Below are 19,364 nucleotides of genomic sequence, written 5' to 3'. Positions count from 1 at the left end.
CTGGGAGGTTTTCAAAATATATAATGTACAATGTAAAATGTCTGCATGCATATTTGTTCTAGCTTCTCATAATACATTTAAAAAGAATCCTACATACATGTTTTTTTGTTTGTTAAAGGCCCTGTCACACATATCCGTATGACAGAAACGGATGAAAATTTGTCAGAGTCCAAATACGTCCAACTTTTCATCGGATCGGAAAAGTGAACGTATACAGATACGCATGTCTAACCTATTGATATCGTATCACTTACTAATACAAAATGTATCAGACGAATACCCAACAAATACATAACGTATACAAAAATATGGCGTATACAAAATATCGGCAACACGCTGGTTTACGTAGATATAAGGTAAGGTATAAGTAGTATTCGTTAAGAGCTCACTGTGTTACACTGCGGTGCGTTGTTGAACGCTGATGTTTTGAGCATGTTCAAAATTACCGGACATACCCGACGTGTACTTCATAAGATATGCAGACGTTACACATAAGTTATGTTACGTTAGACATACGTGAATACGGAATACGTACGTGAATATTTACCTACGTAAATACAGTACGTGAATACCTACGTGACTACGTTAGAGGTACGTTAGATATAGGCTACGTCGGCTGACGGCGAGCCCTACAGCCTATGTATTGATAACGAGTGGATACCCTATTCCTACCCTATGTTAAGATGATGCCTGACGACGGAGTAACTTATTAAACGTGTTTCTACAGTACAGCTAGCGTTCAGCATGTTAGTCGTTCTCCAGCATCAGCATGACGTGAACCAGATGGCACTTTTCCAGCTCCGTTGGCCAGACGCTCTGATACGTTTTAAATAAGTAAGTGATACGCTATCAATGTTTGACATACATATAATAATTTGTTATGTATACGTCAGCTACAACACCGCTGTGGAAAAGTTGGACGTATTTGGACTCTGACACATTTTGAGCTAGTTGTCATGTACGCTGGCATGTTTCTGCCATACAGAACTGTGTGACAGGGCCTTTAGCTCTTCTTGATATTTTAAAACCTATTTCTGCATATTCTGAAGTAAGTGCATGTTATTTATTTACTTTGCATGACAGGTACTGTGTATCATCCTTTAATGTTCCCAGCACAGGCAGTGTATGGAATAATAATGTGCTTCTTGACAGCAGCTCTCAAACTCTGATTCAACTGGTAAATAGTTTACAACCATTAAACCTGTTCTGCCAGATCCTATATCTATTGTTTGCGCTGACTAAGATGCTGTAACATGAGCCTGCTAAGTGTGTGTGTGTGTGTGTGTGTGTGTGTGTGTGTGTGTCAGATTGTATTGACCAAACAGTGTCTTCACCATTAAGGTGAGCCGTACTGCCTCCTCAGCAGCTTAGCCTTGGAAGCTCAGTTCAGTCTTTTACAATGGTGCATACATTTAGTACACAGACGAGACTTCAACCATGAAAAGAGCTCACAATGCTGCTGCAGTCATGCAAACAGAGAGTAAACCCCTTCAAAACAATAGGAAGTTATGACTGTAAACATATTTATCATAATACGGAGAATAAGAACACGTTCGCAAGCCTTTTTTATTTATTTTTTACAATACTGATATACCAGTGTCCCATGATATGGAAAATGCATCCAAAAACAAAAAAGATTCAAACTGAAGCTGAGCTTCAAAGATAAATCTTGAGCAAGAAGCCCTCAAAGTGTGAACATTTGAACATCTACATTTCGATGACAACTGTGCAAACTCCATCTGCTGATGAAAATTATGTGACATAATCCACAGCTCAAAACTAGCCACTAAATGGACCTTGCTGTTAGCATTGTTCCATATGAATACATAATATCTAATAACTCAAACTTAGTAGGTGATCACACCTCATACAGCAACAATACCTCATCCTGCACCAGAGAGTGGAAGTGATAAAAAGAACCTGCGTCACAGACTATTGCTTATCCAAGAAACCTGATTTCCGAACATCATAAGTGCTTCCTGCAATTTGAGGCATTTCCCATCAGCGCTCAGTCATACTGTCTCCCCATACACTGGCAGATCCCTTTTTGTTGTTGGACAGCATCCAACAACAGGCTCCACTGTGTGGAAATTAGCCGCATGAGATGGTATCTCTCCACATTTCTATGGTCAGTATGGTCAGTGCATACACTCAGAGGAAACGTGTGTGAAAATGAGCATTTGATATTTACTCAGTAACTTCCCTATCTGGAGCTGACCGGTCCTGTTTCCAACACACACACACACACACACACACACACATACACACACACACACACACACACACACACACACACACACACACACACACACAAACATATACGTATCGTGTGACTTTCTGCGGCCTGGTTACACTGGGCTAAATAAAAAAAGGGTAATTCTTACAACAAAAAAAGGAAGACAAACTATTCCAGGTCAATGAATCTGCCTTTTCCTGTACTAATTCATTTAGTGTATGTGCTTGCTCTAAATATATTTATGTGTGCCTGTATGTGCTGTGTGTATGCATGCATATATGGTGTGGGTGTGATGGTAGCTCATAAAATATCCACCTGTTCTCCTCCATAATGCAGTAATGTTCCTGCACACAGAACTCATTACCAACAAACAAGCAGAGTTTGTCACTCTCGACTGTCAGCTTTCTCTCCTTTTAAAATGGTCATGCATAAATCATTTGAATAATTTGAACCAGTTTTAAAATGTGAACACTTGCTGTGTCATTACATCTTAAGAACTCATTACAACTCTCAATAGCAGCTGTACACCTGGAAATGATGAGCTTGTGGTACTTGTGTCTTCTCAGTTCCCACATACTCACACATCCTGAACTGTTATAGCCCAGAACCCCGACAGCTTGTCTGTCTTTTTCTAAATGTAAGTGCATAAATACAGAACCGAAAAACAACATGGAACAGAAACTTCGCAAACACGGAAATGAGAGTTTGCTGCAGGCATTCACGTCCGTCCTCCAGGTAGCGTAATCGGAGGTGGAAGAAGTACTCAGGTCTTTTACTTAAATAAAAGTAGTAATACCAAAGTGTAGAAATACTCTGTTACAAGTTAAAGTCCTGTTTATTATTTTGGACTCAAGTAAAAGTACAAAAGTATCAGCATCAAAATTAAAGTAAATGCACTCATTATGTCGAATGACCATTTTTTTGGAATAATATATTTTATATCACTAGATTCTAATTAGTGATCCGTTAATGTGTACATCATTTGACTTTTGCAGCTGGTAAAGGTGGAGCAATCTGCCAGGTATCTTACTCAATAATAGTACATCCTAATGTATTAGTTGATTTACATTTTGTATTAATAATATGAACCTGCAAAGTAACTAATGTTGTCAAAAAGAAAGTCAAAAGTACAATATCTGCTCACAAATAGTAGTGGAGTAGAAGTATAAGTAGCATAAAATGGAAAAACTCAAAGTTGTACTTGAGTAAATGTACTTTGTTACTTTCCACCGCTGCCCTCAATACTACACAGTCAAGCAAACATTGGTCAATATAGCTTTTATTTCAGCAAATCATACATACACTGTAAAAAATGCATCTGTATCATAACCCTTAAACACTATCAGAGCTGTGATGACAGTGTGTGATTGGTTGAGAGTGGCTACAGTGTCTGAGGTCATCAAAATGATTTGCATGTCATCATCAAACTCATGAAACAGCACACTTTAAGACTGAAATTTTTCCAGTTCCTTTAAGTGAATTGAAATTCCAAGTTAAAAGGAATGAAGGGAGGGAGCAAAAAAACAAAACAACTATTGAACAGTTAGATGGCACTTTTCAGGTCTTAACATGGAATTTCAACAGATGTTTGATTCAAAATGAAGCCCGAAGGCAGATTAATAATTGAAAATCAACATAGGAGCTAAACTAATCCCAGTTCTGCATAAACAGTCATAGGACTTTTCAAGAATACACAAATCTGGGATCAGTTTTTAACCCTGACAGATACACACTATAAGAAGTTAGAGCAGATCAGGTACAAATCAAGCTTTTGAAACAAAGTAAAAGCAAAAACACTGTAAGATGATCATCTTTTTTTTTCATATAAAGCTGTCGAAACCAAAGCTTCCTCTAGCCAGTGTACTAATATATAAAACATTTTCAAATTCAGCAGAATCTAAGTGTTTTTATGCCTTAACTGCTAAGTATATCTGTGCTTCTCTACATTCTAGCTATCCTATGTAACAAATCAAAAGATCTGAAGTATGGCCTATGTAACACCATCGTAAGAGAGACCCAAACACAAGCCATACCAAAACCCAAATAGTATCCGAGCTTGACAGCAAAGCCACTCTTATGCAGTATAATGATGAGCTTAAGTCCAGTAAGCATGCTTCTCATACTATCACCATCATCTGTCCTTACCGGAATAAGGCACACCTTACCCTTTAACCCCTGTCAGACATTTTCAACAAGTCTGCATGGCTCTGTGGATTTATTACTGTGCAACAGAGTTATCATGTTACGCTATGTGCTCAAATCACGTTATGACTCATATCTGAAATTTTAAAACATCAACTTTTCTTCTTCTGAGCTGTGATGAGGTTTTCTTTGAGCTTACTGACATATCAAAGGTCAGCAACAGTTTTTATTTTTATCAGACAGACTTTTGACTCAAGCAGTTTATAACTATGCAAGTGCAGTTTCATCTGTACACACTTGATGTAATTCCCCCCCCCCCCCCCTCCCCTCAAGCTTCCTTATATTTTAAGTGCCACAAAGGTTTAGCTTCTGGTTCTACAGACTGAAACATCACGCAGTATTAGACATGCTACGACAAATCTGTTTCATCTTCTGTATTCATCCAACAATGGATTAGAAAAATAGATAATAATAATATTTTCCCCCTTACACCACCAGCCAAGCAGTAATTTGTCTTTCCTCGTTGCTGAGCCGTTGAGATGATTTGACTTGATTTGTGTCTCTGTGAAAACAGGCTAGCATGTCGGTTCTGATTGTTATCCAACTCACACTGTGTTTTTTTGTGTTGCCTTAATTCTCCTAATGAAGCATGTCTAACGCTTATCTTGTTTTTCCACACAGTTACAGTCACAGTTACAAATCAAGATCAAAAGAAACCTAAAGAGTGCAATATTCTCTTATCTACATCATCAACATCCCACCTATACACAGGAACATTTGATAAGGAGTAAAAGGGTTTGGGGGGCGGGTGGGGGAAGAGGATGAAGGAATGAATAAGGGGAAATCTCTTTAACGTTGTGCCTCAAGCATCAACACACTCAGGCATCAGAGTGCTGCACAAAGACAGGACACACTAGAAGACACAGACTGTCCAATGAAGGGAGAGGTCTTTGCACACGTGACCAAATCCAAAGCACTGGATTGGTTGTCGATTAGTCCTTGCCATGTTCTCTGGTTGGCTGACACACAAGTGAACAAGTGCCATTTACCAATCATATTTTATACTTAGAGAAGAAGAGAAATCATAAACGTTTGCCAGGAATATTGTTTTTTTTAGTCTTTTTTTTTTTTATACTTATGAACAAACAATACACAGAAAGTAGTCCATAGGCTGTTAGTACGATTAAGTATCTGCCTGGGGAGTCACCTAGAAACGTGCAGTTTGACCAAACAAACAGTTTTCTCTTTTATCTTTTTTTTGTTTTCTTTTGAAAAATTACGACAGATATTCGTCGTTGTCGTCGTCGTCATCCTCATCTTCGTCGTCCTCATCGTCCATACCTTTCTGGTCTTCGAGGACAAAGGAATCTTCATCATCGTCGGTGAACAGCGAGTCTCCGCTGCCGAGATCTCCAGAAGACTCCAAAATCACTCCTAGAAACAGAAAAATTAAATCTTACTATTAGAGGAGTTGTTTTGGGAGACACTTAGTAGATAGTTACATGAGAAGATTGACACCACTTTCATAACTGGCTGCTCGCGGTAGCTTCAAATTGAATTGACAGATATGACAGTTGTATCAATCTTGTCATCTAACTATTTGCAAGCAAGCAAATAAGCCCATCTCCCAAAATGTCAATCTATTCCTACAATAGTTTGTGTTACAAATAAATTGTGCTAAGTGACAGATTTCATGAAAAACAAAGACGATACATTGTGTGTTGCTTTGTTCTCTGACACAAACACAGAAACATGACACTCTTTCCTCCTCAGAGTTTTGCCTACCACAGTTTGCAGGGCCATGGGTGCGTGAGCTGGCCACCTCGTTGCCATAGTGATCCACACACCAGCACTGGCCGCTGCTGCTGTGACACTGGTGGGACCTGTAGTAACCTTCCTCATCACAGGATGGCAGGTACTGACCTATACATACAAGCCAAAACACACAGGCGCACACAATGAGTTAGGGTAACACGCTGTTTGTGTGTGTATTTGTGCTTTTGTGTGTGTCTGTGTGTGTATCTTACCGAGCAGTTTCTTCCCCGCTTGCTTTTTGTTGATATTGGACAGCTCTGCTTTACAAGGGGAATCTGAAAAGGAGAGACAATGGATGTTGGAAACAAACTGCAGAAGTCGGCTTTTCTGGGAATGCATCTGTTTGAGTGAACATTTTTTCCTTTGTGTACTTTTTTTGCTTTTGTGGTGATGTTTGTTATCCTGCTGCCTTTGCTTTAACAAGTGCAGCTCCAGTGAATACTGCTTCTTTATGACCAAAAAAACACATTTTTGTCTTCATTTATTCAATGGCATTCTAAAGCAATGTTTTGCATTGTATTGTGTTGCATTTCACTGTATTATACAGAATACAGTAATGTATTCTGTACGCGTCAAGGAAAAATAAGCCATTGTGATTGAATGGAAGGTGTCTATTATTGTCTGTAGAACTTTAGAAAAGTTGTCGTTTATTAAACCTTGTTTTGGGCATCATTTGTATGGGTTATCATAACAATGTGCAAGGTAACAAAGTAACTGTTGAGATTGGGAAACAACAAAAATGTAAGGGGCAGTGGTGATTAGACGATCAGATTTTCAAACACTTAATTTGAAAGTAAAACTGAAATTGCACTTTGCTTTCAATGTCTTGACAGAAGCTGAATGACTTCTGTATTTGCGTGTATGTGAATGCATGGTGTTACCGTACCTGTGTGCCTCTGGAAGCATGTGCACCACTCAGAGCTGGTTATAACTTTGTCGGCATGTGTATCGCAGGATTTGAAGAACGCGTCAGAGCACGGCTCGTTCCTGTCCAGGTAGAGGCTCTTGATCTCCGATTGGTCCAGCTGGACGTCAAAGTTTGTGTCCAGTCGGGAGAACATCCAGCCCAAAGGGTCCTTACAAATAGGTGACGCCCCAACCTCGAACTCTGCGGGGGGAAAGGTTAAAAATGAGAGAGGGTAGATGTGGCCAGGTATCTCGGTGCACCAATTACTGTGATGCATGAAGAAATATTGTGTATTTTTCTCTGTCCTTGCTAATGCCACGTGACTCACTGTTCTTCTCTGGCTTCTGGATCTTGACTCTCTTGTGCATGCCGTTCTCATGCAGCACTCGGAACCAGTCTCTCAGACGACTCACCACCTCCTTCAGGTCCGACTCACTGCACACTGATGAACAATAACACTCATGATTAATGATGATAAAGTGATGCTTTATTGTCCCCCTCCTCTCTTATGGAGATGAGAAGTCAGAATCAGCTGCAGCAGAGCTGACCTGAAACTTCAGTGTCACTGTATCAGGACAGAAGGGCTTTAGCTTGTCAGGAGGGGGCTTTAAACATTGGCTTGGACACCATGGACGACTTTTTAATTGAGGAACATTTATTGTTTCTCCTGAAAAGTATCCTAGCTTACAGTGTGCAGGAATGTGTACCTTTCTTCTCTGCAGAGCTTTGTTCAAGCTGAGATGGGCAAGGACACATGCCAGAACACTTCACAGCCATCTTCTTTCCTGTGATGCATGCTTGGTAGTCTAACTTACACTGAGCAGGAGCGACAGAGACAGAGACAAAGACAGATGGGTTGAGACAGAAGAGGAAGTAAAATCAGGATGTGTGTCTCATCAAGAGGAAATTAAAAAACATGTCATCAGATGTCTCTATTATGGGAGAGAATTTGTGTGTGAGGGTACCTTGGTGGAGTAGGAGTGGCCGTCAGTTCCACAAACAGGAGAGGGGTGAACCACAGGGCAGGGTTTGCACTTTGACCCCGGACTCTGGTACAAGCTGGCATCTTTAAAACTAGAGAGGAGATCCAACACACACACACACCTAAGAGTTTGACTATGGAAATGGTAATATTTCAAACAATGTATTATTTGACTTTCTCTCCATCACAATGCACTGTTTATCTTTCTTTATCCAAAACCAAATGCTTTCTAAGCATTTTATATCCATGCTGTATTTTCTTGTTCTAACATCAATTTACAGAAATGAGACAAGGATTAGGATTTGTGTGTGATTATTTTCTGATTTGCTGGCACTGTTCAGTGGTGATTGTGTTGTTGCTAAGAATGGGAAATGAGGTCAGTATGACGTTACTGTCCTCTGTCCAGTCTGCAGTGTCCCAGACAGACACAGACACACGCACAGACACACGCACACACACACGCACAAAGCCCATTCATATCACTTGGCAGGACTTTGTGTCCGTTGTAAGGCAGTGCCAGTGCTGGGCTGATTGGACTAAACGGTAATGTCCCACATTCTCAACAGTCTCAAGAGAAATGGGCAACCAGTGGACCAGTTGGAAAAAAGAGCAAAGCAGCCACCTTTCTGGTGCTGTTGCTTATCATGCAGCATAATAAGTGAGCAGAAAAAGAGATAGGAAGTGATAGAAAGAGATTTGATTTGCTCCTAATCCACTGTCATACGTGTTTCATTTATGGCACAGAAACAACTTTGAAAGTCACGTCTTAATGAGCAAGCATGTGCGAGCGTGTGTGAGAGTGTGTGTGTGTGTGTGTGTGTTCTTACCTAACTCTCCTCTGGCTGACACAAGTGGCCGTCTTATAATCCTCAGCCACACACACCTTGTGGCGACTGCATTTGATCTTAAGACAGGGGTCTTTGGCTGGATCAAGGCCTAAAAAAAGCACAAAACAGAGATATAGGTTGACTCTTTTCAGATGTAAGTGTGTATTGTATATGTGTTAGCCACCAAAACACAGCCTCTCTATTTAAATAGATTCCTCGAAAGACTAAGCCCATACACACAAACAGAAAGGAAATATTTAAAGATTACACTTTCCTTTTGTTCTTTGAAATCCTAGATCAATTCCTAGTTAAACCATGTACTTTTCAGTTGTACAGATCTAAGCTGTGTGTATATGTGTCAGAGATGTGTGTGTGTGTTTGTTAATTCTAGCCACTGTCTCTTCACTCACTGGCAATGGCTCTCTCACGCTGAACTGAAAGCCATAATACCATTAAGTATCCTTATGGCTAAAAACAGATGGAACTGGTAACAGAGGCTACTTCTGACCTTACATCGGCCTGCACTGAGTGTCAGTCTTATGTGTGCTCTAGCTGAGATCCTCGAACTGATCTGGTATCAGGTCTCACAGCTGACGGCCATATCTGGCTTTGCGTGCTGATTTTAGATCTGTCTCTCAGGCTGAGGGTGTGATCCTTGTTGGTAAAGACAAGCCTTCAGTGTGGCACCTATGGCGCAGGATCTAAGGCCCACGGCTGATCTCAGAACAGTTTGTGAATAACCTCTGCTCTAAAGATCCTTACAGTAATCCCTGAGCAGCTTTGGCAGATTATCCTGCCTCCATCCTCCAACGCAGCATCTAATGCTATTGTTTCCCTGATGATGTGTGTGTGTGTGTGTGTGTGTGTGTGTGTGTGTGTGTGTGTGTGTGTGTGTGTGTGTGTCTGTGTGTGTGTGTGTGTGTGTGTGTGTGTGTGTGTGTGTGTGTGTGTGTGTGTGTGAGGATACAGTAATAAGTGAGAGTGAACGTGTTCATGTCCTGGTTTGTCCGGATGTGTGTTTGAGTTTATTGCTGTCATTGTAATGCAATGAGAAATGAGATGATCAAAGAAAAGAAAATCCTCCTGTTTCTTTTACAATAGATGTTAGCTACATAACTCAACTGGTTGTTGTGGGGAAACAAATTGGGGATAGCTTGGAAATAACACACACTCATCACAGAAAAGTACATGAGATGTTCGCCATGCTTTCCTTACTGCTACTAATTCTTCTAACACTATGTCTACAGAGTCACGATGACTCAGTCACATTGGTCACAAAATGTTCTTGAGGGTCTAAGTTCTCAGGAACAGACAAAATTAAAGTGGGAAACATAGTAGTTTATGGAAAATAATTCTAATGTGTCTAATGATGCACGACGCTGCCCTTTTAGTTAGTTAGTAGATGTCATGCACATACTGACTTTATAATAATAATAATAATAAGAAGAAGAATAATAATACATGTAACTATCCATAACTCAGTGGCAGTAAGTGTTACTCACTTGTATTTTTATCTAATATGTTCCTTATTATTCTATGTAGGCATTCTCTGAAAATAGCTCCAGATTCACATCCATATGCAGAATAAACATTTTAACTAAACACTTTCTATTAATAAAAATCCAATTTTAAAGATTTGTTTAGCTGTGGAAGAGGTATGAGTTATATTTGTCCTTTCTTTAGTTTTTTTGTTTTATCACAAAGCCAACAGCACAACCACTCGAGGCTTTCTTCCTCACACCCACCTTGATCGAAGGGCTTGGATGGAGTCCATGTTCCAGGCTCCTGAATCAGGGTTAACCAATAAACAAAATCATAAACAATATTGTTCAAATGACATCTAGAATAAACAAAACATGACAAATACAAGACTTGTAAGTAATCATACAAACCTCCACTTCCTTTAGGAGAAAGCATTACAGAGAGAGAGAGAGAGAGAAAATAAGGAATTCATTTTCATTTCACAGACCGACACACCATCATATCATGTACAAACACGTGGAGCATGCAGCTCTTTAGTCAAGATAATGTTGATGTTGTGACAGCAGGTCCATGCATAAAAAGGGGCCCGTGTGTTTTTATGTGAATGCGTATATGTGTACGTGCTGCTTATAATTACCTTATTATCTACTCATAGAATTTTTATTTATATACCATATGTAGCAAATACACACACAATAAAGGCAATATAAAACAAAAAAAGGTTTTGGTTTATGAAAACATTTGAAATAGATTGCAATTAAATGATTATGACCAGCTTCTTAAAAAAAAGAACATTTGTGTTTAGCTGTTTAAAGTTGAGGGAATGAATGAGACTTTTAAGTAAGATTCGGGCCATTTAAATTATGATAAGCCAATAACATTTGCATTGCAGAACAGAAAAACATAAATATGCATTTTTTATAATATGCGTGTGATTGACGACAGTCTTTATTAACATCAACGGAAGCCTATGTTCAAATGTCACATTTTGTCATTTTCAATGAAGCCATTGACTCAGACTCTAAGCTTTGACACATTGTAGTCACAGAATGGACCTTGAATATAAAGTCCAATAAGAAACACATTTAATCGATAGCTGAATTGGGACCAAGCTGGAAAAATACAAACACTTCCTGGAAAAATGTGATACTTAAGGATTTATAGAGAATACTTAAAGCACATTTTTCCTGGTTCTGTATATAAAAAAAAAATCAATATTAATCATATTAATAATGTCATTTCCCATGTAACAAATTTCTCTTTCCCAAAATGGTTTGAAAGTGAACTGTTTTTTAAAACCTTCCTAGGTACAGTATATTCAATGTCTCAATCTGTTACATGTGGATATGTTTCAACAGTCTAAATAAGGATTGCATGGTGGTGATTTGCCTGATTTTAATAGAAGGACAACGAGGAGTCACACCCCGGGGCTGCTGGCTTAAGAAACACTGAGCTGTGCGCCTTTTTACTCCGTCTGAGAGTTCGGTGATCTCATTCTCTGTTTTACTCTCAGTTCCTTCTCTGGGCATTCATTCAAACTAACACTGCACCGTGTTCTCTCGCATTCTGTCACAATGATAACCTGTCTGATAATCTGCACACATGTGTTTGTGTGTTTGTGTGTGTGTGTGTGTGTGTGTGTGTGTGTGTGTGTGTGTGTGTGTGTGTGTGTGTGTGTGTGTGTGTGTGACTCATTCAATTCTATACGCCAGGACAAATAGGAAGAGAGGGAAATAGGCGAGAAAAATAACATCTTATCAGCATAAATCCCACAGTGTGGCCGAGCGGGGACGAGTGTCTTATCCACCCAATTAAAGCCCTGTATTGTACACTTGTGCATTTCAATATTGTGCAAATCTTCAACAGTAGGATGTTTCAAGTTCAATTACAGTAAATAGTGAAATTCAGACCTTGCTCCTAAACAGCAGTGAGGGAGAGCTGAGTGAGGCCATAGTAACATCAATTATAAAGCGGTTATCAATTATGATGCAGTAAGAAAGTAAAGAACAGTGAAGCTAAAATGTGCTGAAGAAACTATTGTACTGTACATCCATTAAAAAGAATTAATACAGTGACAGCTGTAGTTGTACTGGAGTAGTAATGTTGACCGTACCATGCTCAACGTTTCAGTACCCACAGGGCAAGTGTGTGGGAGTTTGTGTAGGTTAAAGGGTGAGTGTCTGAGAGGAGTTCTTGGTGAGTGAATGGGTGTGTAAGTATGTTTTTTATAAAGATTTACTACAGTGTATAATACTTTACTACTTCAGATTGGCTTTTGGCAAATGTTTTTGGTCTGTAAAGAGTTCCTCAGGTTTTCTGGCTTGACGTATTAGCAACATATAATGTAGGTTCAGCGCTGGTTAAAATGTGGTTGTATATGTTATCTTCCTGCAGTACTTTGGTGCAGTACTACAGGTTGTTGTTTTTTTAACAGGATGTCAGTTTTTCTTTGAGACGGTATGTTCAGACCTCAGACTTGTTTGTACTGTTTCAGTAATGTATGTTTCCTCTATTGTCACCCATGGAGGAAATAACAATGAGAGTTATGACCTGCATTTCTTGAAATTAAGGATTTTTCTTTCTTTTTACAAACATCATACTCTATTTTCTTTTAATATATCAGTGCAATTGTATCTGCATGATTTATAGTCAATGCCATTAATGAATTGTTCTATCAATAAACATGCTGCCTTATTGGAAAGATTGCATAATACATTAGCACAGTAGGCTTATTCCCACAAAACTAGCTTGAACTGGTTCTGTAGGTCTTACTGATGGTCAGCAATGTAAACTATGGAGCAGAATTTAGATATCTACGTGTTTGTATGTACAGTGCCTGTATAGCACAAACCCTTATACTTTGACACTGTTTGCCACAAGATCCTAGCTATGTTAAAAAAAAAAGCAGGACACTCACTTTTAGAGAGTGTCTCTCTGTCCTACTTCCTTGTTCTCTATAAGGTGACCAGGGTCAACTCTTGCTTTTTCTCAGCTCTAATTAATTTCTCTTCTCGTCCTTCATTGCTGGCCCTTTCTGACCTTTTGCATCTCCACTACAGATTTTTCATTACTCACTGTATCACTTCTCCCTCTCCACCTTCCACTTCTATAATGGTCCATGTTACGAGAATAGTGTCCATTGGCTCTGTCGGTTTTATTTTGTACTTAAACATCTTAATATGAAGAAAATCCACATACTGAAAGCTTAGCAAAGATAAAGCCAAATAGAGAGGTACTTTTGTTTCTGTTCCCCTCTAGCATTGCAGACCACTGAGACTGAATAATGAGAACATTGCATTATAAGGGGCCAGGTCCTCTGGACCAGTCAAGACAACAAAAGTGCTTGCGGTCTGATTCCTTAATGGAATCACCAGACGCATGCAAGCGCACACACACACACACACACACACACACACACACACACACACACACACACACACGTAAATACACGCACACACACACACACACACACACGTAAATACACGCACACACACGCGTAAATACACGCACACGCGTAAATACACAGAAACACACACATATGCACGTTCATATACACAGAAAATAAACTTATCACAACAACACTGACTGTAGTACCAGAATCTGTCAACACTACAAAACATCAAATAACTGGATGAATGCACTTCACTGCACATGCAACCAGCCACCCACTTTCCAAAAACCCACAGAAAACCTAAAATTCAACAATAGGTCTAATGGCCTCCTGAGTGTATGCTAAAAATAGCAACTTTTCAATTTATCTCTCCATCTCTTTCCACCTCTACTCCTCTCTCCCTTGCAGTTACAACTTTTTTCCCCTCATGTGCTTAAACACACACAGACACAATCGTGTGTGTATTTTCGGCTCTGCTGGCTAACATCCTATTTTGCTTGTGTGTGTGATAATATGTTGCCTGACTTTTTTCACCTTTACTTGAGATTTTTCACAGATCATCGCTACTAATTATGTCCTAATGGCTTCATTTTCTTTCCTGGCTCCTTGCTGCCTCCCCCTAAAATCCAACAGGAGAAATATGTGCATGTTTTCACTGGCTCTGCCTGTCTTGCTCAAGCTTGTCGCATGCATGCATGCATGCATGCACGCACAAACACGCACAAACACTCACACATACACACTGAGGTGCTTTGAAGTGGAAAAGGCCTCAAGCTCTGTACCTTCCCTACATCATTCACCCTCCGCAACACAAACAACACAGGACAGACCCGCACAGTAAAAACACACAGAGAGAGGAGAGGAGAGGAGAGGAGAGGAGAGGAGAGGAGAGGAGAGGAGAGGAGAGGAGAGGAGAGGAGAGGAGAAGAGAAGAAAGGATGAGAAGGTGTATTCTGCTCTAATGAGGCTTGTCTCAACAATTTACTCTTTTTATACTGCACAATTAAGCATCATCTCCTCATCACATATCCTTGATTGTGTTTTTCTTTCATTATTAAACCTGTCTTCCTCCTCAGGCTTATCTCTTTACTCTGTGGCAGTTCTGTAAACTGGCCAAAGCCAATAAAAACAGAGCAGAAAGTCAAAAGAACTTGAAATGGCACCAGTGCAGAAAGAGAGCCCCGGGCCTCTCCACCCATCCTACCACGACGTACAGTAAATCAGTGGCCAAGATCCTATCTAGTGCACTTAGCAGGAGACCCACTTATGGCTCTTGCTGAAAGATGAAAGGGAAAGTACAAGTACATGCCTAACATGTCAAATTTAAATCACAGCTTGGAATAAAATACCAGTGTATGCGATTAAAAAAAGGAGGTGTGTTGGGTGTATTTCTGCATTTCTGAGAGAAGGAAAAAACATGTACAAGGAATACTGTGCTTATTTGATTGTAGAAATAAGATAGAAATAACAGCTTTTTGTGCAATTAAAGAGTTTCATCCCGAGCCAAGATATCCAAACCTCTGTATAAACTACCAGCATGATAAATATTCATATTATAGCAACAGGATTGAGTTTCACCAGCTGTTTGTAAGTCCATTATTAAGTTTGTGTGTAAAATCTTAACTAGTTCTTAGTTACCTACTAGCTAGTTTCAAACGGGTGATTAACTCAATTGTGTTGCACCATTAAAACGTATGAAATGTCTAACCTTCTTATCTTCAATCTTAGCTAGTGAATACTACAGTAATGTGTGAATCTATTGCTAGGCAACATCTGTAGATCTGTCAAAGGCAATTAACAATGTAAACAGGAAGTAGCTGTGGCGTCACAAGCCGCAGCTTTACCTCCAAAAATAGGTAGGCCTATGAGTTTGTTTTAGTTATATACGCATACATAAAGAAATATGTTTCAGGGTAAGTCATATTTTTAAAGTTCACAGTGAGAAAATAAATATCTGATTGAGTTAACATAACTGACATTAGGCATAGTTTCTTGTAATTTTAGCGATGTTGTGTTGTTATGTTGTTTTTGTAAATTTAAAAGCTTCCCAGTTTTTATTGTTAATAAAAAAGCCTTCGTGTCATCATGCATCGGTATCATGTCAGATGTGTTAATCATATTCAATCACGTCTTTAACTCATCGCTCTAACCGGGTGAGTTATAAAGCAAGCTAATGTTAGCTTTGTCAGTTGATAGTTAGCTATGCAGCAGTTAGGCTAAACCTGGCAGTTAGCATGGTTAAACATTAAGTAAAAGTGAATTTCCACCTCAGAACTAGTCTGTGTGATGCAATCTGTTTTAATTTAGCCTTAATCACCACTTAGGGAACAGTTTTGTTAAAACTAGGCTACGTTTCATCTTACAAAGAGAAGGTGCAACAAGCTCCAGTTATTAAAAAGTTCATTTTGTAGGTGTAATCAAAATGTTCACATCCTGAACGTTTTTGTAGATACAGACTATGTATCTCAGAAGCACCATTTACATGATCTACATGTTCACTACTAGCTAGAGCAAAACAAAGTCTAATTATATAAGACTTTATCAACATTTTTATTTTTGATGGGCATGTATATGTACAGAGTTTATGATCTCTGTACCACTGGAAATATAGTGGTGATACAAGTCATACATACAAAGAGAAAGGTGAGTAGGCCTAAGTTTGCCAAGACTATTTGTCAATGCTTCTCTAGTTATTTAGTTGAATAACTTTGTGTACACTACTGATTCCTTGCTATGTGAAAGAATGCAAAAACAGACTGTGACACACATATAATCTGGGACACAGCATTCAAACAGGAAATCACAGGCATGTACACGGCACATAATGCTTTTGTACGTAACCTCTATCTCTAATGCCTGAGCCTCAAGGTTAAAACACATTTGTGAATGCACACAGAGCCTTCAGTCTACTTCACTCTCTTTCATCTTTCCTTTCCACTGTCATTACCCTGTCCCTCCCTCTCAGGTATCTTTCTATCTATCTGTCTTTTTCGTTCTGTTCTGAATAAGTTCATTATCCTCTCATTGCCATTGGGGTGTATTTATAGACATTTATTTGTATTAACAAAATCTCTCTCTCGCTGTCTCTCAACTCTCTCTCTCTCTCTCTCTCTCTCTCTCTCTCTCTCTCTCTCTCACTCTCTCTCTCTCTCTCTCTCTCTCTCTCTCTCTCACACACACACACACACACACACACACACACACACACACACACACACGCAAAAAGACAATCGTTGTCTCACTGTATATATCTCAAAGAGTTCTAATCATCTTACAGCAAATAGCACAGCACATGGCCAATCACATTTCCCTTCTAGCATTTGGTCCTGAAACCCTATTTGCATAATCCAAATCCTGCTCAATAGTTGGAGCTGAGGTGAGTCACATGGGTTCACCTGAGCCGCTGGGTTCACACGCTTACAGTAATTGAGACAGGCAGAAAAAGTGAGAGATAGAAAAAGAATCTTACATGTTACATACAAGATATAAACTTATATAAAAAAGACAGCGCCTGCATTTAACTTTGGGAATAAAGTTATTGATATCTAATTTGTCTTGCTATTCTCTCTCTCTCTCTCTCTCTATTATCATCCAGCATTGTCTCCCATCCCTGTATATCTCATCCATACCTCTCTCTCTCTCTCTCTCTCTCTCTCTCTCTCTCTCTCTCTCTCTCTCTCTCTCTCTCTCTCTCTCTCTCTCTCTCTGACATCAAATATATCAAGGGCTCTAATTCAGAGACAAATCAAGCATGCATGTGTGTAGCATGGTGTATTTTCTCTGGTGCATTATGTTAACTGTTGTTTTTTGTGGTATGTAGCTCCTTAGCAAAATGTCTGTTTCTCATCATTTCTGTGTGTGTGTGTGTGTGTGTGTGTGTGTGTGTGTGTGTGTGTGTGTGTGTGTGTGTGTGTGTGTGTGTGTGTGTGTGTGTTGTGTGCGTGTGTGTGAGAGTGAGTGCAAGTGCAAGCATGTACAAATCACTACTGCTTGTGTGGACCCATTTGCTGTGACCCATCTGTGGTTATAGGCAAGATATCCTTCTAGCAAATACACTCCACCTGAAACCTACATTACATTATTATACTGAAAGACATAAACAGACCTTATTACTAGCTAAAAACACAACTTGATGCATTTTATAAATGTGGGTCTCACTACTGTATAAAGCGTTCTTCACATATGCTGAAAAGGTGATGTCTACTGAATATAATGTGACAGTGGAAACCATAAATACAGTTATTCTAACCTAGCAAGAGGTGGTTCTGGTCTGTGGAGAACTGGGGATTCACCATGAAATATTTGAATGAGTCTAGGGATTTAACTTTTGCAATATAAATAAATGATACAAACAATTAACTGTAAACAACAGCTATTTTCAATAACACAATTCTACATAATTAAAAAAGCCACAAAGGTAAACATTAGAATAAATCAAATTTTAGGGCAAACATAAAACGCTCCATCCAGTTTTGAACAACTCTCTGTAGCCTACTTGAAGCTAATAAATGAAAGGTTAATATCATCTGCCACTGAATGAACAAACTGGGTAATGTTACGTATTAAGGCACATGGGACAGTGTCATCTGGCGGCAAACGTTGTTGTTTTGGATCGGGGGAAGGGGGCGAGTCACTCTGGTTTGTTGCCACCACATCCTTGTGGCAGGTGTTTATTACTCTAAACAAAAAGAACATCCAGGCCTCACTGCTGCGGTCTCCCTCACTCACACCTGCCTGTGATTGGGCCCTTTTCGTGGAATCAGTGGTGCCTCTCGGACAGCTAGACTATGTGTATGTGTGTTTTACAGAGGCCTTGGCTATTTCTGCTAAGCAGGGACTGCTGTCGCGAAAACACACTCACTGGCAATGATCATCCCAGTATCGTTAGTGTATTTACTCAGTCTCAGTGGCGCGAGTCGTGGACGTGTGACACACACCACAACGGGCCCCGTGACGCGACGCTTGGACACAACGAGAAAACGAGGAGCGCATGATCACAAACCAATGAGGGTGGCTATAGGGAGAAACGGGGGGTGGGGGTGTAAATTAGATAATGAGGAGGGAAACGGCGTTAATAATATAAGCAAGAAATATGACTTACATCTCTGAATTTATCCCATCTTCCAGCGAGCCACTTATCATCCAAAAAATTTCCGCTGTCGGAGCGAGCGGAGACGTGTCCGAAGGCGACGGCGCACACACACAGCAAGGCGACGCTCAGCATCTGCGGACACACAACAACAGCACGGGGAGAGGACATCGGATCAGGCTGGAGGACACCGCAATCGCGTTGAAAACAGAGGCAGTTCAATCTGCATCACTTCAGCGATGAATACTGATCGTCAACATTACAAAACAATGATACGGAGGTGTTTTTTTCTCCTACCTTGTCGCATCAGCTGCTATCCAGACTGTATGTGCTCGCTGCCGTTTTCTGTCACTAGTAATAACAGCCCTCTCCTCCCTCTCTCTCTCTCTCTCTCTCTCTCTCTGCATCGGCTGTCTGTGCGCAGCAGAAAACGGTAACGCGCATGGCACCGTGCGCGGGCCCTGCGCTCTGTCCCTCTTTTCTTTTTTTTTTT

The 19,364-nt window shown here is 39.9% G+C and overlaps 1 protein-coding gene across 2 annotated transcripts; it reads right to left on the bottom strand.

Annotated features, from left to right (window-relative positions):
- Window positions 1-3,498: 3,498 nt before the first annotated feature.
- spock3 (SPARC (osteonectin), cwcv and kazal like domains proteoglycan 3) lies at window positions 3,499-19,309 on the bottom strand. Of its 2 annotated transcripts, XM_029429360.1 has the most exons (12): window positions 19,169-19,309; window positions 18,884-19,006; window positions 10,802-10,810; window positions 10,655-10,694; window positions 8,910-9,018; window positions 8,066-8,174; window positions 7,808-7,916; window positions 7,429-7,542; window positions 7,080-7,301; window positions 6,406-6,468; window positions 6,164-6,301; window positions 3,499-5,812 (listed from the first exon to the last, which is right to left on the bottom strand). In XM_029429360.1, the coding sequence occupies exons 2-12, from the start codon at window positions 19,004-19,006 to the stop codon at window positions 5,655-5,657; spliced, it is 1,194 nt and encodes a 397-aa protein (XP_029285220.1). In that variant the 5' UTR covers window positions 19,169-19,309; the 3' UTR covers window positions 3,499-5,654. The 2 variants fall into 2 exon arrangements, with proteins under 2 accessions (XP_029285220.1, XP_029285229.1); XM_029429369.1 differs by lacking the exon at window positions 10,802-10,810.
- Window positions 19,310-19,364: the final 55 nt, after the last annotated feature.

Source organism: Cottoperca gobio, chromosome 1 (assembly GCF_900634415.1).
Source record: "Cottoperca gobio chromosome 1, fCotGob3.1, whole genome shotgun sequence".
In the NCBI taxonomy this organism is placed as follows: Eukaryota; Metazoa; Chordata; class Actinopteri; order Perciformes; family Bovichtidae; genus Cottoperca; species Cottoperca gobio.
Note: the sequence above shows the minus strand (reverse complement) of the source record. Positions and strands in the feature narration are given on the sequence as shown.

Coding starts and splice junctions, on each gene's coding strand:
- spock3 (XM_029429360.1), bottom strand. CDS start 19,006: ATGCTGAGCGTCGCCTTGCTGTGTGTGTGCGCCGTCGCCTTCGGACAC. Junction 9,019..10,654: donor ATCCAAGCCCTTCGATCAAG/GTGGGTGTGAGG, acceptor TGCTTTTTTTAG/GCCTTGATCCAGCCAAAGAC. Junction 6,469..7,079: donor ATGCTTCCAGAGGCACACAG/GTACGGTAACAC, acceptor TCTCCTTTTCAG/ATTCCCCTTGTAAAGCAGAG.